At 47.8% G+C, this 15,410-nt stretch overlaps 1 protein-coding gene across 14 annotated transcripts in view; it reads right to left on the bottom strand.

Moving 5' to 3' along the window:
* CACNA1B (calcium voltage-gated channel subunit alpha1 B) overlaps positions 1-15,410 on the bottom strand; it is a 322,441-nt gene that overhangs the window by 83,074 nt on the left and 223,957 nt on the right. For 9 of the 14 annotated variants that reach the window (XM_064728143.1, XM_064728150.1, XM_064728148.1 and 6 more), the window contains one exon: positions 7,263-7,325. The exons of the other annotated variants lie outside the window; for them this stretch is intronic. In XM_064728143.1, the coding sequence (XP_064584213.1) occupies positions 7,263-7,325 (63 nt within the window). The remainder of the gene's footprint in view (positions 1-7,262; positions 7,326-15,410) is intronic. 14 annotated transcript variants of the gene reach the window in all.

The raw sequence follows: 15,410 nt of genomic DNA on the forward strand, positions 1-15,410 counted from the left end.
CTCCCCACCTGGAAATATCTGGATGAGGAAATTAGTGGTGAGCAAGAGAAGTTAGATCAGCAGGAGGAGCAGGGAAAATCAAACCTGTCCCTGAGGATGCACCAGCCCCTTCCCCTTCCAGCCAGCCCCAGGGCTTGTTTTCCAGCTGTGCTGCCCTGCTGGCTCAGGAACAGGTTTAAAACTGCTCTAAATCCACAGCATCCTTCCAGGTGAGCATGGACCAGCCAGCCCACACATCAATGGAGAATGGAAAAGTACAACTAGTAAATGAAAACTGTCCTGTGCACCAGGAAATGTGGGAGAGTCACACAGAGATCCATGAAAGATCCTGAGCTGGAAGGGATCCATCAGGAACATCAGCCCCTGTCCCTGCCCAGCCCAGGCACCTCTGGCAGCCTCAGGGCCGTGCCCATTCCCTGGGCAGCCTGGGCAGTGCCAGCACCCTCTGGGGGCAGAGCCTTGCCCTGAGCTCCAGCCTGAGCTGCCCTGGCCCAGCCCCAGCCGTGCCCTGGCTCCTGTCCCTGGCCCAGAGCAGAGATGGAGCTGCCCCTCGGGAGGAGCTGCAGCCCCGGGAGCTCTGCCCTCCCTCTGCTCCAGCTGAACAACCCCAGAGCCCTCAGTCCCTCCTTGTGTGGTCCCTCCAGACCCTTCCCCGTCTCAGTATCCCAACATGAAGATGAGATGGCACCACCTGGAGACACCTGCTCATCTCTGTCACCTCTTGTGGCCAGGACACCTCCTCTGCAATGGCCTGAATGCTTGGATTTTTCAGCACAGCATTTGGGTTCTCACCACCACATTCAAAGCGACCACAACCCAACCAGAGTTTGAAGTTTATGAAGGGACAACTTTTTCTTTTCCTCCTAAAAACCTCAAGCCAAACTCTGCTTTTCGCTGGCTGCCAGGTGAGTTCTGGATTTAACCTCATGGAGACTCAGCACCCATTATTTCCTTAGTAAAACTTTTTCTAGCAAAACCAGGAAAGGCATTTTCCCCCTCCCAGCCTGCTCTGACACCTCCATTCCCCACACCTCAGGCTGAGCTGTGCAGCTGGAGGGAGCAGAGCCCACATGGGAGGCAAACACAGCTTCCTTACGCATTTTTGGGCTCCCCTGGCAGTGGAAAAAAGCAGCTTTTGTGTGTTCTGGTGCTGATTGGGGCTGTCTGGCTCTGTCACCGTGCACAGACCCCGGGGAGGTGACGTCCAGCCACGCTCATGTGGCACAGTGGGAGCTGTCAGAAGGGTTTTGTGTCTCTGGGCTCTGCTGGGGAATTGTTTCTTTACTGAGGTTGCTGCTGCCTGGTGCTGCTAAAGAGGAAAAAATTCACTAAAAGCCCTCATGAGAGCACCCAGGCAGATGTGAAGAAACCTCATTTAGTCCCAAAATCAGAGCCGATCACGAAAATTAAATATCTATGCCCTGTTGCCAAGTTCTGGACTCGTTGTCCAGCAGCTGAGTCCCCCATGTGCACCATGGCAGGAAAACAAGTGATAAAAATCACAGTTCTAAATGTAAATAATACCAGAAGGTCCTGGACAAATGGCTTAGAGCCCTGCTCATCCCAAATCCCACACTCAAGGGGGGACAGGCTCCTCCCGAGGCAGAGCTCCCTTCAAGGATGAACAGCCCCATTACAGTGGGCACTCACCACTTTCTTTAGCTCAAAAATATGAAAAATTAAAATATTCTCACTCATCAACAGCTTTCCTTGGTTTGAGAAGGAATGAGGAATGTGCAGAGCCTCTGACTGCCCAGCCCTGCTGCCCTGTCCAAGGATTTCCCATGGGAAGCCACAGGGAAAGCTCTGCAGAGCTCTCACAGGGATGGAGCTACCTGGGATGGGCATCCCAGGGTTTTACCTCTGCTAAACCCAACTGGGCTACAGATCTCTTCAAAGCCAGGCTCAGGAAAGCTGAGGGATTTTCTGTGCCTGGCTGAGCTCCCTGAATGCTGCCACAAACACCTCTGTTCTTAGGGAATATTCCTCACTCCATAGTGAAAGTCCTGGGGTGGGACCAGCCTTTGTCCTGTGCTTTGGGCAGCAATGAGGTGATAATCAGCCTTAATGATTCATGAGACAAGTGACTTTGTGCTGAAACTTCCAGTTTATCTAAAACCCAAGAGCAGAGGGAGGAGCACAAGCACCCCCTGCTCCATCCTGTGCTCCTTTGCCATAGGACAGGAACCAGCAGGGCTGGGACACAAAGCTCAGTGTCGGAAAGGAAAACAGTGAGAAAATCATCAGGCAGCTCCCATGGACACAGCCTGTGCCTGCTGCCTGTGCTGAGCCCATCCCAGCTGTTGGAAATGCAAGATGTGGTTGGGGCTGTGTGTTCTATCCCCATCTGTCAGAGCTGGGGCAGTTCTCTGCTGTCCATGGGCAGTTGTTTTTTTTCTCTCTCCCACAGCCAACCCTCCCTCCAGGAGATCTCTGCTGTCCATGGCCACTGAGTGTCCCTGCAGGGCTGATCCCATTCCAGCATCCCATGGGGAGATGCTGCGCCCAGGGCAGGAGCCAAGCATTCCTACCTGGATCCAACCTGAGCCTGGCACAGCACAGCAGCCTTTGCCCCCTGCATTGCCAGAGGAGCAGCTTTCTGCTGCCCTGCATGGCCAGAGGGAGCCCAGGCCCATCTGCAGCAGCCCTGGAGCTGCAGAGGAAAACTCCCCCCTTGTGCAGGATCCGTGCTGCAGCAGAGCCACAGCTGGCACTGCAGGAGGGCTGAGCCCCCATGGATGGGGCTGGGACACCGCCCTGACACACAGGGGGCAGGGCATGGTCTCACTCTGGCAGTGGTTTGTTTTCTTTTTTTTTGTACTATTGCATTTGTATTTTTAATTTTCCTAGTAAAGAACTGTTATTCCTACTCCCGTATCTTTGCCTGAGAGCCCAATAATTTCAAATTTATAATAATTCAGAGGGAGGGGGTTTAAATTTTCCATTTCAAGAGAGGCTCCTGCCTTCCTTAGCAGATACCTGTCTGTTCAAACCAAGCCAGCAGCCAAGAAGGAAAGAAAATCCCTTCAATCAGGCTGGAGGCGAGGAGGAGGAAGGTTGGGATTCAGAGCTGATCCTCAGCCCAGCTCTGACATGAGCTGTGCCATTGCAGGAGGAGTTTTGCACTTGTGTTTCAGTTCCACCAAGGACATAAATCAGCTTTTAAATGATCTCTGAGCTGTTCCCACTGCCCATCACTCAGGGCTAAGTGAGAGGTACTGCCAGGGAACTGCGCTCCTGAGAACCTGCAGGAAGCAGGCAGTGCACACATCAACCCAGCTCAGATCCCTGGGTAAATCAGGCACTGACATTCCAAGCTGGAATTTCCCAGCACCTGGAAATGAGCTGCATCCTTAACGCAGACACAAGGCACGGAGGCGAGTGCCAAACCCTCCAGCACAAAGCCACCCGCTGGCTCTGGGCACCAACAGCTCCAGAGCAGGAGCTGCAGAGGCAATGCCTGCACAGCCATTCCTCTTTCCACAGTGAAAACACTCCAAAAATATTTTTCAAAAGGCAAATCAGGATATTTACTAAGTGTGGTAAAAACCCAATCAGGAAAACGCAGCACCTGTGAGCTCAATTCCATCTCTAGAGTGTCACAGACATATTTTATGAAAAATCCTTTTGCTGGGATCTTTTCTCCTGAGAAGCCGAGAGGCCTTAGAAATGAAATGTAAACAATGGTTATCTGCTGCTGTGGAATGCAACAGGTGCATCTGTGATTGGTCTCATGTGGTTGTTTTTAATTAATGGCCAATCACATTCAGCTGGCTCGGACTCTCTGATCAGTCACAAGATTTTATTATCATTCCTTTCTATTCCTTTAAAGCCTTCTGATGAAATCCTTTCTTCTATTCTTTAGCATAGTTTTAATATATCATTTTCTTTTAATATAATATATATAATAAAATAGTAAGTTAGCCTTCTGAAACATGGAGTCAAGATTCTTATCTCTTCCCTCATCCTGGGATCCCTGATAACACCACCCGCACCTGACCAGTGAGGAGCATCTCAAATCCTGTAATCCAAATCCTGTCATCCCAAATCCTATCTTTCCAAACCCTGTCATCCCAAAAACACCACCCAGGAGCCAGAGCCAGGGCTCAGGGGCTGCTGTGGGAATGGGGGCAAAGCACCTGAGCACATGGGCCCCATGGGGACAGCGCTGGGAACTGCAGAGCCAGAGCAGCAGCAGGAAGTGGCAGCTGCTTGTCCAGCTGGATTTACCCAGTCCTGGCTCTCTCTGGGTCCCCACAGCCACTGAGCTGGGGATTTGTGGCAGCTCCTCCTCTCCTGGTGCTCCCTGGGAACAGGGACAGCCTGGGAGCTGATTGATGGCACCCCTTAGAGCAAAGCAGGGCTTCAGCCCAGCCCCCTGCCCAGGAGGAGATGCAGCAGCAGGAGGGGTTTGGAGGAGGTGGAAGAACATCAACAGGGCAAAAATTAATTCCTCTGCTTCCCCTTTCATTTGGGGCAGTGAATTCTGCACAAATCAGGGCAGGCACAGCCCAGCTACAGCATGAGCAGGGCAGGGCTTGTCTAAACTGATCAAAAAGAAGATTTGTGATAACAAATATTTGCTTCACAAAAAAACCAAAAATCCATAAAACCCATAAAATTCCACAAAAAACATAAAGCCAACTGCTCATCTGAACCCTGCTCACTGCTGGCTGCTTAAAATGCTCCTGAAGCCATTAAGGAAACTGCTCTGTAAATCACTCCTGACTTGCCAACATCCCACAAACACTGCTGGTAATTCACTGTTTTACTCCCCCTCCCTATTTTCAGGAGTATTTGGAACTCTTTGAAGGCTCTGCTCCCTCCCCAGACCCTCCAGGCTGGAAATGTTGTAGATATCACTGCTGGTACCAGCTCCACTGGTGTTCCTTGGGTTAAGATACCACCAAACAACTCCTGCCTGTGGCTGGAAAGAAAACCCTGCAATTCCTGGAGAATCAAATAAAATTCATATTAATGAATCAATGACTAATATTGGTATAAATAAAACCTGCAAGCACTGTGTGGTTTGTTTAAGAAAGGAAAGTGTATTTTTAGTCAGATTCTAATCTTAGGGTGCTCCTTAATGATTCAAGATTTTGTTCCCATAACCTTTGAAATCACTGCTGCACTTCATGGAAATCCTTAATATTTTGCTGCAGTAAATAATGAATGAAAGCAGCCTATGGAAAGATAATAATTCAGTGTTAAAAATAACCACACATCACACACTGGCTGTGAAATTCTGTGTTTCAGATAAAAGGGAATTTGTTGTTAAAATACAACAAAACCTTTCCACTCAAATCCTATTTTCTGTTCATGAACTCAGGGTTCATAAACTCCACATTTCCATTTTCCACTTGGAAAACACAATGGGATATTTCACTTTGGGGTTGGTGTGCACAAAGCCGAATGTTTTATCTCTCTGGAGGTTTTGGGGAAAACGCTCCTTAAAACTCACTGAGGAAAAAAAGCACATTCAGCTCATCCATCTCTGCACCTTTCTGCCTGTCAAAGCTCCCAGGAAATACACTGGAAGAAATGATCCAGAAGATGACTAAATCTAATTTATTCCCCTAATTTTCCCTGTGAGCAATCAGACCTGGGCACAGACAGGTCACACCTAATTTGGGCCATGACAAAAGCTCAACCTTGGTCACAGCAGTTAAATTCCAGGGTCTCTGTTCTGGTGGGGATTTAACAACAAACCCCAATGAAAAATGCCTCAAAATGAGGCCAAATCTTCCTTCCAAAAGGATTTTGGTACCTGAACTTTGATTTCATCCTTTTATAAAAGGCAACTCTGCCTCTGGAAATTCGGAAAAGACAAAAATCTGTATTTTTTTTTAAAGGCTAGTTGGAAAACATTGATTGGGAACAGTTTGGGATAACTTCTGCTGGGGGAAATTGGAATTTTGGGTTGAAGGCAGCTCCCAGCACCTCCTTTTCTCTATTCTGTCCCCCCCTGTCAGGGTGGGAGGCACCCAAAGTGCATCTGAGCCCTCTCTGCACCTTTCTGCCTGTCAAAACTCCCAGCAGCCAGGAAATACACTGGAAGAAATGATCCAAAAGATGACTAAATCTCATTTATTCCCCCAATTTTCCCTGTGAGCCATCAGACCTGGACACAGACAGGTCACACCTACTTTGGGCAGTCACAACAGCTCAGTCTTGGTCACAGAAGTTAAACTCACACAAAGCATCAACATATTTTAAATCCCAACTTGTCCAAGCCCCACCAGTGCATAAAGAGCCCCCAAACACCCAAGGGAATATCAGGGAGGAAAGGCTGCTGGAAAAACTGCTGGAAAAGCTCCTTGGCTTCACAGTACCTTGGTGCCTGCTGTGGGGCCAGGACAAACCCCCAGGCTGGAATTGCACTTACTTGAGTCTCCAAAAGCATTAAAGAAGAAAGACAAGGTCACACAGTTAAAGGATAACCCAAAGGACACTCGTGGGGGTGGGACAAGAGCTGATGAGGAGTTTTTGGGGTTAGTCAGCAGCAGTAATGATGTTTTTACCAACCTGTTGGTGTCAAAGCACACCCTGACCCACAGCACAGCCAGCAGGATTGGATTGGGAGGAAGCACATGGAGTGAGAGAGAGTTTTCCACTGTGTTTGCTCAACTCCAGCTCCAGAGGAGTAGCCAAGAGCCTCATTAGGACAAAATCAGTCGCTTTAAGCTCCAGCTCAAGAAGGTCAGTGAGCAAAGACATAACCAGCTTTTCAAGAGTTTTCCAATTTAGTCTCACTTGGACCCCGTTTCCAGAATTCTTTTGAAGTCCTCCTCCAGTTTTCCCTCCAAGAGAGCTCTCCTGGTTCTCCCACGGAACCCAGAGTGCAAACACTGGTGGAACATCAAAGCCAACAGCCCAGCACAGAATAAACACAGAGAACAGAAAGAAATACAAGTGAGAACAAGACAAACCATCAAATGAGGGGAGACAGGAGAAGAGAGGAGAACAGTTCAGGAGAAATAATGGAAAGGAACTCAGGGAGAAAAATGGAGGAAGGAAGAGGGGGAAAAGTCACAGTCAATGTATGGAACACAAGAGTTGCTCACAAATCACAAGCATCAAATGACAATGACACCTTCCAGTCCTTTCCCTGGATGTTGGTCTGGAGGCTTTCCACAATGATGGGAATGATTTTTTGGGGAAAAAGAACACAGGGAGAGTGAAGGCACCAGGAGAAGGGGAAGGTTGACAGAGCTCTAAATGAGAAATCCACGTAGTGAATATCGTAACAGAGAGCAACTCACGGTGAATTTACGCTGGAGACTGACGAGCTGCGAGATACAGTACCTCGAGTTTGCTTTACAAAACTGCACATGCAAAAAAACAAAACAAACAAAGAAAACAAAAAGTGAGAAAAGAAAAAGCCAGAAAACCAAAAAAAAAAAAACCAAACCAAAAGGAAAATCAAACCAAACCAAACAGGCAGAGAAACCATAAAAGACATCGGGAGGAGACTCGTACAGGCCGCGTCCTGTTGGGTGCAGACGGGGAGGAGACCAGGCAAGCTCCAGGGCTGTGGAAACCATGGACACACCACCCTCTGGAGAATGAGGACACAACCAAAGAGTCCAAAAGGGAGGCAAAAGGAAGAGGTGACCAAGAGGCACACAATGAGCATGGAGCTCTGTGGCTCCCTGGTACTCACATCACCAAAGTCCTGCAGGAGCCTCCTCTGCCACCCTGGGGAGGCCTGGCTGCAGCCATGGGGGGATTGTGCTGCAAATCCTCATTTCCAAGAGGATTCCATTTGCTAATTCCTGCTCCTGGCACCAGGAGGAAGCTTTAGCACGGAGCAAGGGCTGGAGAGAGGACCCCAGGCTCCAAAATCCACCTGAGCTCCAGCAGCTGATGCCACACAACTTCTCCTCAGTCCCTGCCTCAGGAGGCACCCACCTCTCTCCTCGGACAGGGATTGGGATGGGCCTGGCTCAGACTGCCCAAAATTGGGTCACTGGGCCTAAAAACCTCAGCCCTGCTGCAGCTCCAGTGGGGCAGGGCCCAGGGGTGAAAGGAGCTTCCTGCAGCTCAAGGAATTTTGTAGATTCTCCTCCATCTCCTCCACACCATTTCTGTGGGGGGTTCTAAATATGGAAATCACTGAATCACACAGAAAAGGCAGGCAATCCACAGAAAACCAGGATTCTAAATATCCTGATTGATCTTGGCTTGAGGCATTAATTTTTTCCCAGCTCTAATGATCATTTTTATCAATCTACAGCATTCCAAAAACCCTCCCCAAGACTGAAAATAAAATCCCTTCGCCTCCTGATTTGCCTTTTCAGTTGCAGCATTTTTCCTCCTGCTTTCATGAACGTTTAAATCTGTTAACAATCAATTCTAGCCAACCAGAAAGCCCAGTTAAAATCTAATATTCTCTGGGTATCATAGAAGTAGAGGTTTAAATATACGTTTATTAAAATTAATGGATTGTTCTGAACAGAAATATTGGCTCAGTTACTGCATATAACACAAAATCCAGAGGTTCAGAAACCTGGAGTGAATATAAGAAAAATTATGGAAGGCATCATAAAAGTTTTGCTTGAAGCAAATAATGAGCTGAGCAGCCAGGTGAAGTATTTTACCTAAACCCCAGGATTTCTGTATTTGTCTGGTGCCAAATGAAACAGGAGCAGAGGCAGAGTGGGGGTGGCATGTCCTGCATGCTAACCAAGGAAATTATAATTTCCAGGTTGTTCAAGCTGGGAACCTTTTTACTCTTTGGCAACAAAATCCTGCAGAGAACAAGCCCCTGAGTGCAGGGCATAACCAAGGAATTCCTTTGGGAAAACTTGGGATGGAGGAGAACGCTGCCCTGATTGACCTGGGAGTCAGCACTGTGCAGTACATGTGGGGATTTTGGGTTTAATTGTTGGAAATTGTGGAAAGCAGATGCACATCCCTCCGTGGGAGACTGGGATGAGCCTCTGTGTGTCTCCCTGCCTCGTTTGGTGCTGGGCAGGATGAAGGCCATGCTCTGTCCTTGTCACCTGTGCAGGGAATGTGACACAAGTCCTGCAGCGCTCCAGGCTCACCGCTCTGCTCCTGTGGTTGGATCTTTTTCAAACCATAAATTTGCCTGGAACCACCATGTGTGAAACCACAGAGCCAGCCCAGCCTCCTTTTCCAGGGCAAAACGACAGCAGGAGTTGATTTTCACCAGATTCTACTTACCAGGAAGGAGGGACAGAGCCCAGAGAGTGGCTGTGGGTGACACCGATGGTGAGAACAGAGAGGAAAACCCATGGGAGGAATCAGAACCTCACACACTGACACACTCCAGGGGAGGAGCAGAGGGAAGAAACCACAACCAGCAAGAGGAAAAGAACACCTCTTCTAATCTACACCCCCCAGCAGAGCACAGGGCACGGGCTGGGTGTTCAGCAGCTTCTTGCTGGGTCCTGTTGGGTGCCCAGAGCCCAACAGAGATGTGGAAATCACCACGGTACTCCCGAGACAGAAGGAAAACATGGAACCTCCGAGATGGAAAACCTGGAGAAACAGAGCAGTTCCCCCCTCCCTGCATCCCCAGACCTGTACAAAAGGGCCACAGGGGTCAGGGTGAAGGGACTGAGGTGCCACCTCTGGTGGCTTTTCTGTCTTGCTCTCACTGACAGGCACTGGCCCCCTGTGGGACTGCAATCACAGCACCAGTTCTGTGAACAAGCCCAGTGGGACCAGCAGAAACCAGTCCTGGAGACAGCAGGAGGAGGTCCTTGGAAGCTGGGAAATTGTCCTGGGAAGCACAGGTAACTGGAACAGCAGTGGGCAGTGTGACAAACTGTGCTTAGGTCTGGTGCCCACGTCCAGGAGCTCTCTCTGCCACTGCCCACCAGGTTTCATGCACCACCCAGGTTCTCCTCCCACCCAAAACTCACCCCTCACACCTGTGATTAAATTATTTCCTTGGACCTGGCTACAACTCTAATCCATTACCTCATGGAATTAATAAAACCCCAAACCTCATAATTCACAGAGTGCAAGAAGTTCCTCCAAGTGTAGCTGATTACCTGGCAGGCTCCTACAAATTTAGAGGTGCTGAAAAAGGCTTTCCCCAAGCAAAGGTGAGAGAAGGGCACTGGGGAATGCTGTGGGTGCCAGCTGAGCCCCAGGTGTGCCCTGCCTGGGGCAGGGTGAGCTCATGGCAGCCCCTTTTGTACGGGCCATTGGTGCAGCTCTGGCTGGGACAGGGAAGGCAGACAGGAACCCAAACATGGGGAGTTCAGGCATCAGGCCAGGCAGAAGCAGGAAAAAACACCAACTTTGCTTTGGGGTCTTTGTGTGACCCCCAAAAGGCTCTTCCTTCCACTGGCAGTGGCACCAAGAAGTGCTTTGGACATCCAGGGCCTTGGAATTGTCCCCTTGTCCCTGGTCTGGCTGCCAAGGAAGCTGCACCAATGGTTTGCCCTAAGGACCCCTGGCTCTGTGAAGTCCCTCAGGTGCAGAGGCTGAGCAGGGCAAACGACACAGAGGGGCTGAACAAACCCAGAACTCACCTCCAGAAACAACAAAGCAAGGAAAATGCTAAATGGAAAACAAACAAACAAAAAATAATCACACAAAAAGAAGAGTGAAGCAATGGGCTCGAATCAAACACACCTCCTGTGTTCAGCCAAACATTGCAAACAGTGATAGAACCAACACATCACCCTTGTTTTTCATCCTAAATAAATCCTTCAGGGTAGAGTTCACCAGGTGAAAAACCAACTGTGGTCAGTCAAATCTGCTCTCTGGTGGAGCAGAGAAATGATGGGGGCTGCATGAGGCACGAGCTCCACACCAGCCTCACTTTTCATCCAGAGAAACCACAAAATAAATCCTGCAGGTTAGAGTTCACCAGGTGAAAAACCAACTGTGGTCAGAAAAATCTGCTCAGGTCCCTCTGGTGGAGCAGAGAAATGCTGGGGGCTGCATGAACCAGCAGCTCCACACCAGCCTCACTTTTTCATCCTAAATAAATCCTTCAGAAAAGAGTTCACTAAATGAAAAAGGAACTGTGGCCAGACAAATCTGCTCAGGTCCCTTTGGTGGAGCAGAAAAATGCTGGGGGCTGGATGAGGCAGGAACTCCAGACCAGCCTCACTTTTCATCCAGAGAAATCACAAAATAAATCCTTCAGGCTAGAGTTCACCAGGTGATAAACCAACTGTGGCCAGACAAATCTGCTCAGGTGAATCCCTTTGGTGGAGGAGGACTGTCACTGTCATATTTTCTGGAAAAATCTCTTTGCCCAGGAGTTTGCTCCTGGGAAGCTGAGAAACCTCAGAGAAAAAAGAAACCAATAATTATCTGATTTGTTTCTCCTGTGTTTTGCTGCTTTGGAATGTGTTTGGAGATTGTTTACCAACTGGTCATTGTTTGATTGGTTTAATGTGAATTGTTTTTACTTAATGACCAATCACAGCCAAGCTGTGTCAGGACTCTGGAAGCAGTCACGAGTTTTTCATTATTATCTTATAATCTTCTGTAAGCATCCTTCCTCTATTCTTTAGTATAGTATTCTTTAATATAATAAATAATATAATATTATAATAATATAATTTATACATAAGTATTTAAAATAATAAATATCTAAAAATGGATCAAATTCCTTTCCTAAAACATGGACGAATCAGATCATCATTATCCCCCAAATATAGGGGACCCTGAAAATACCACAGATCATCCCAACCCTCTGAGCCACCATGATATTATAGGGATAAAATAATAAATGAGCCTTCTAAGAAGATGGAGTCAGATTGATCTTTCCTTGCCTTTGTCAGGGTGCCCTGAATACAAGAGAGGACATTTCTGGAGCTCCAAAGCAATGCAGGACGTTGTGAGGCAGATGATGAACGATCCCTCCCCAGCACTGCAATGATGAGCCTGTTATTAAAGGAGATCCCTGGTGTCCATCAATCACAAAGCAATTCCCAGCTCCAGGTGGGAAGGTGAAGGTGCCTCTTCAGAGCCTGGAGAACACTGGATAACAACCAGCTCCTGATGCTTAGGAAATGATGTTCAGTAACCAGCACAATAAATGGAGCTCAGAGCAGAGGAAGGGGGACAAGGGGACAATTCCAAGGCACTGGATGTGCAAATTTGGTGGAGCTTGCTTAGGAGGGGAGGCTGGGGCAGGTGATAAATGATTCCCTTGGATCTGGCTGCAACTGTAATGCACTACCTCATGGAATTAAAAAAACCCAAATCCTGTAAGTCACAGAGTGCAAAAAATTCCTCTTCAGGCACAGCTGACCCTGTGTTGGCACAGGAAAATGCCAGAGGTGGGGGATCCAACCCCGTGGGAAGGGCTGGAAGGAGCTTTAGGGGAGCCACAGTCAGTGCTGGGAGCAGGACTGGCAAGGGCAGGGAGGAAACAGCACCTGAGGCAGCACAGCCAACGTGAGTCCTGAGCAGGCTCAGCCCAGGGACAGCTTTGTCACCTCCTGAGGACACTGGCAACGTGAACATCGTGATCAAGAAAATCCAAGTCATGCTGTTCTCTGCCAGCACCTGCTTGGACTGATGCAGGCAGGGAAAATATCAATGTTTTCAGAACATCCATCCATGCCATTGATGCCTGCTGTTACAGAAATCCATTTCCACAGGTTGGGAAAATAATATTAAACTAGAAAACTAAAAAAAATATTCCTTAGGGAAAGTACAAATAGAGATTGATTGGGTAGAGCCACCTTTGCAGGAGCTCAATCCCAGCTTTCCCAGGCCTTGCTTACTCAATCCTACAGGGACTGGATTCTCAGTTCTTAGTACCTGAGTTTTGGGTTCTGGTGATATTTCCATTCATCAAAAATCCCATTTTTAAGAACACCCAGCACTTTTGGCATGTCCAGCTCTGGATCTGATCTGCCAGGACTTGCCATGGGCACAACATCTGCTCCACCCTCAGAGCACCACGGGAAATAAGAGCAGGAAATGAAGTGTTGGGGTGGATTTGGGTGCCAAAAGGTCCCTAAATCAGCCCTGTTGTGCTGGAGAGGGGTATCCAAGGGATGGTGGCTGCAAACCACCCCCTGTCCAAGATTCAGGGGCTGCAAACCACACCCTATACAATATTTAGGGGCTGCAAGCCACCCTTCTGTCCAAGACCTAGGGACGGCAAAGTAACACCTATACAGTATTTAGGGGCTGCAAACCACCCCCTGTCCAAGGTTTAGGGGCTGCAAAACAGCCTCTATCCAAGATTTAGGGGCTGCAAACCACCCCCTGCAAGATTTAGGGGCTGCAGACCACCCCCTGTCCAAAATTTAGGGTCTGCAAGCCACCTCTCTGTCGAAGACCTAGGGGCTGCAAAGCACCCCCCTATATAAGATTTAGGGGCTGCAAACATCACCCAGCAAGATTTAGGGGCTGCAAAGCACCCCTGTCCAAAATTTAGGGAATACAAAGCACCCCCTATCAAAGATTTAGGGGCTGCAAAGCACCCCTGTCCAACATTTAGGAGCTGCAAACCATCCTCCTATCCAAGATTTAGGGGCTGCAAACCACACTCTACACAATATTTAGGGGCTGCAAAGCATCTCCCTATAAAATATTTAGGGGCTGCAAACCACTCCTGCAATATTTAGGGCTGCAAACCATCCCCTATACAATATTTAGGGGCTGCAAACCACCCCTGTTCAAGGTTTAGGGGCTGCCAAGCTCCTCTGGAGCTCCCTGAGGATGGAAATTCTGTCCCTGTATGGGTTCTTCACTTGAGAGCTGCATTTGACCCTTGTGGGTCTCTCCCAACTCAGAATATCCTGGGATTTATGTATAAAATTGCTTTGAGATGGATTTATTAAATCTCACGGGTTACAAGGCACCAATCCACCCAGCCCCTCTTCCCATCTCCCAAAATCTGATTCCTCCCTTGCCTCCTCCTCCAGGGCTTCATCCCTTTGGGCATCAATCCCTTGACCTAAATGTTGCTTTTTGTCCCCAAAGCAGAGCTCTGTGAGTGGCCATGGAGCAGGGTAAGGAGATGCCACAGGGTGTCACAGGGTCAGATGTGCAAACCATCCCTTCCACTGTGCTCCTGTGAATTTTCCCACAGCCGGGGCAGAGCAGACTTAATTTGAGGCAAAATAAGCAAAAATCCACAATTTTGTCCTCACTTTGAATTGTTGTCACAAAAATCTCCTTGTGCTTTTTAAAACCTGGTGAAAAATCATGGGAAAAGGTGATTTTAAGGCAATTTCAGCCTTAGGTCCATGGAAGTGAGTTGGTTTTTTTCTCCCAATTTCTAAGAAATCTTCCCATGCAAAACACAGAAGCAAATAAGCACCATCATCATCTTGCATTTTCAAATACCAGAACCAAGAAATTCATCAAAGAGCAGGAGCAATTATCCTCATTTGACTTCTTTTCAAGGCTGGCCAGAAAATAATTGTAAGGAAAAAATGGTATTTAAAACTATCAAACAGCCAGAGCATAAATAGGAACTGATTACAGCAGTAATGACAAAATAAAATGGTAAGAAGAATAAAATAGGCAAATTAATAATATTCTTTTCCTTCACATGTAATAAACTGGCTCCACTTGGCCTTTTGTCTTTGCTAAAGTGGATTAAAGTCCCAGTAAAAAGAGATTTCCACCGAAGGGATCCGGCTGCAGTTCAGGTTTTTTCCAGTAAATTGAGCAGGAAATTTCTTTTTTTTTTTTATGCTTGAGCTTCTCCAGCCCTTGGAGGTCTCCTCCTGTAAAAGGGGTCTGGAAAACATCAGCAGCTCCCAGTAAAATGCAGGAGCAAACTTTTTGGTGTTGATGCTGAAATTCCAGAAGAGTTCAAGGATTTCAGCAAGTCCTTGTAAGGAATCCCAGAACAGAGTCATGGAATGGTTTGGGTTGGAAGGACCTTAAATCCCATCCCAGCCTCTGCAGGGACACCTTCCACCACCCCAGGCTGCTCCAAGTCCATCCAACACTTGGATATTTCCAGGGATGTCTCAAACACAGGAACCTGGACCTCAAATATTTCCACCTACACCTCATTTTGGAAAAGTTGGGCCCAAGGCAAAGCTCTCCAAGGGTTTTGGTATATCAGAGCCTGTGCTTGTCCTCATCCAGGGATCTGGGAATCCCAAATGGATGTTCCTGCCTCCAAACCAGAGCATTTTACTCCACCTAGCTCTTTCAAACAGCAAGGAAAGGGAATTCAAACACATTTTTCAGCTATTTAAAGGATGCCTTTGCACTTCAATTCTCAAGATTATTAAAAAATATCGATTTCTGTGCACACACAGAAACAACTCATAAAAAATCATTAAACTCATCTCCTCATTAAAAATCCAAAGTGGGATGTTAACACTTCACCTGGTGAAATCTACCTTAAAAAAAAAAATCCTCCTAAACCACAATTATTCAAAGCTGAGGCCTTACAAAGAGCACCAAACTGAAAGAAATCCTTCATTAAACTC

The sequence above is a fragment of the Zonotrichia leucophrys genome, chromosome 17, assembly GCF_028769735.1.
Source record: "Zonotrichia leucophrys gambelii isolate GWCS_2022_RI chromosome 17, RI_Zleu_2.0, whole genome shotgun sequence".
Classification (NCBI taxonomy): domain Eukaryota; kingdom Metazoa; phylum Chordata; class Aves; order Passeriformes; family Passerellidae; genus Zonotrichia; species Zonotrichia leucophrys.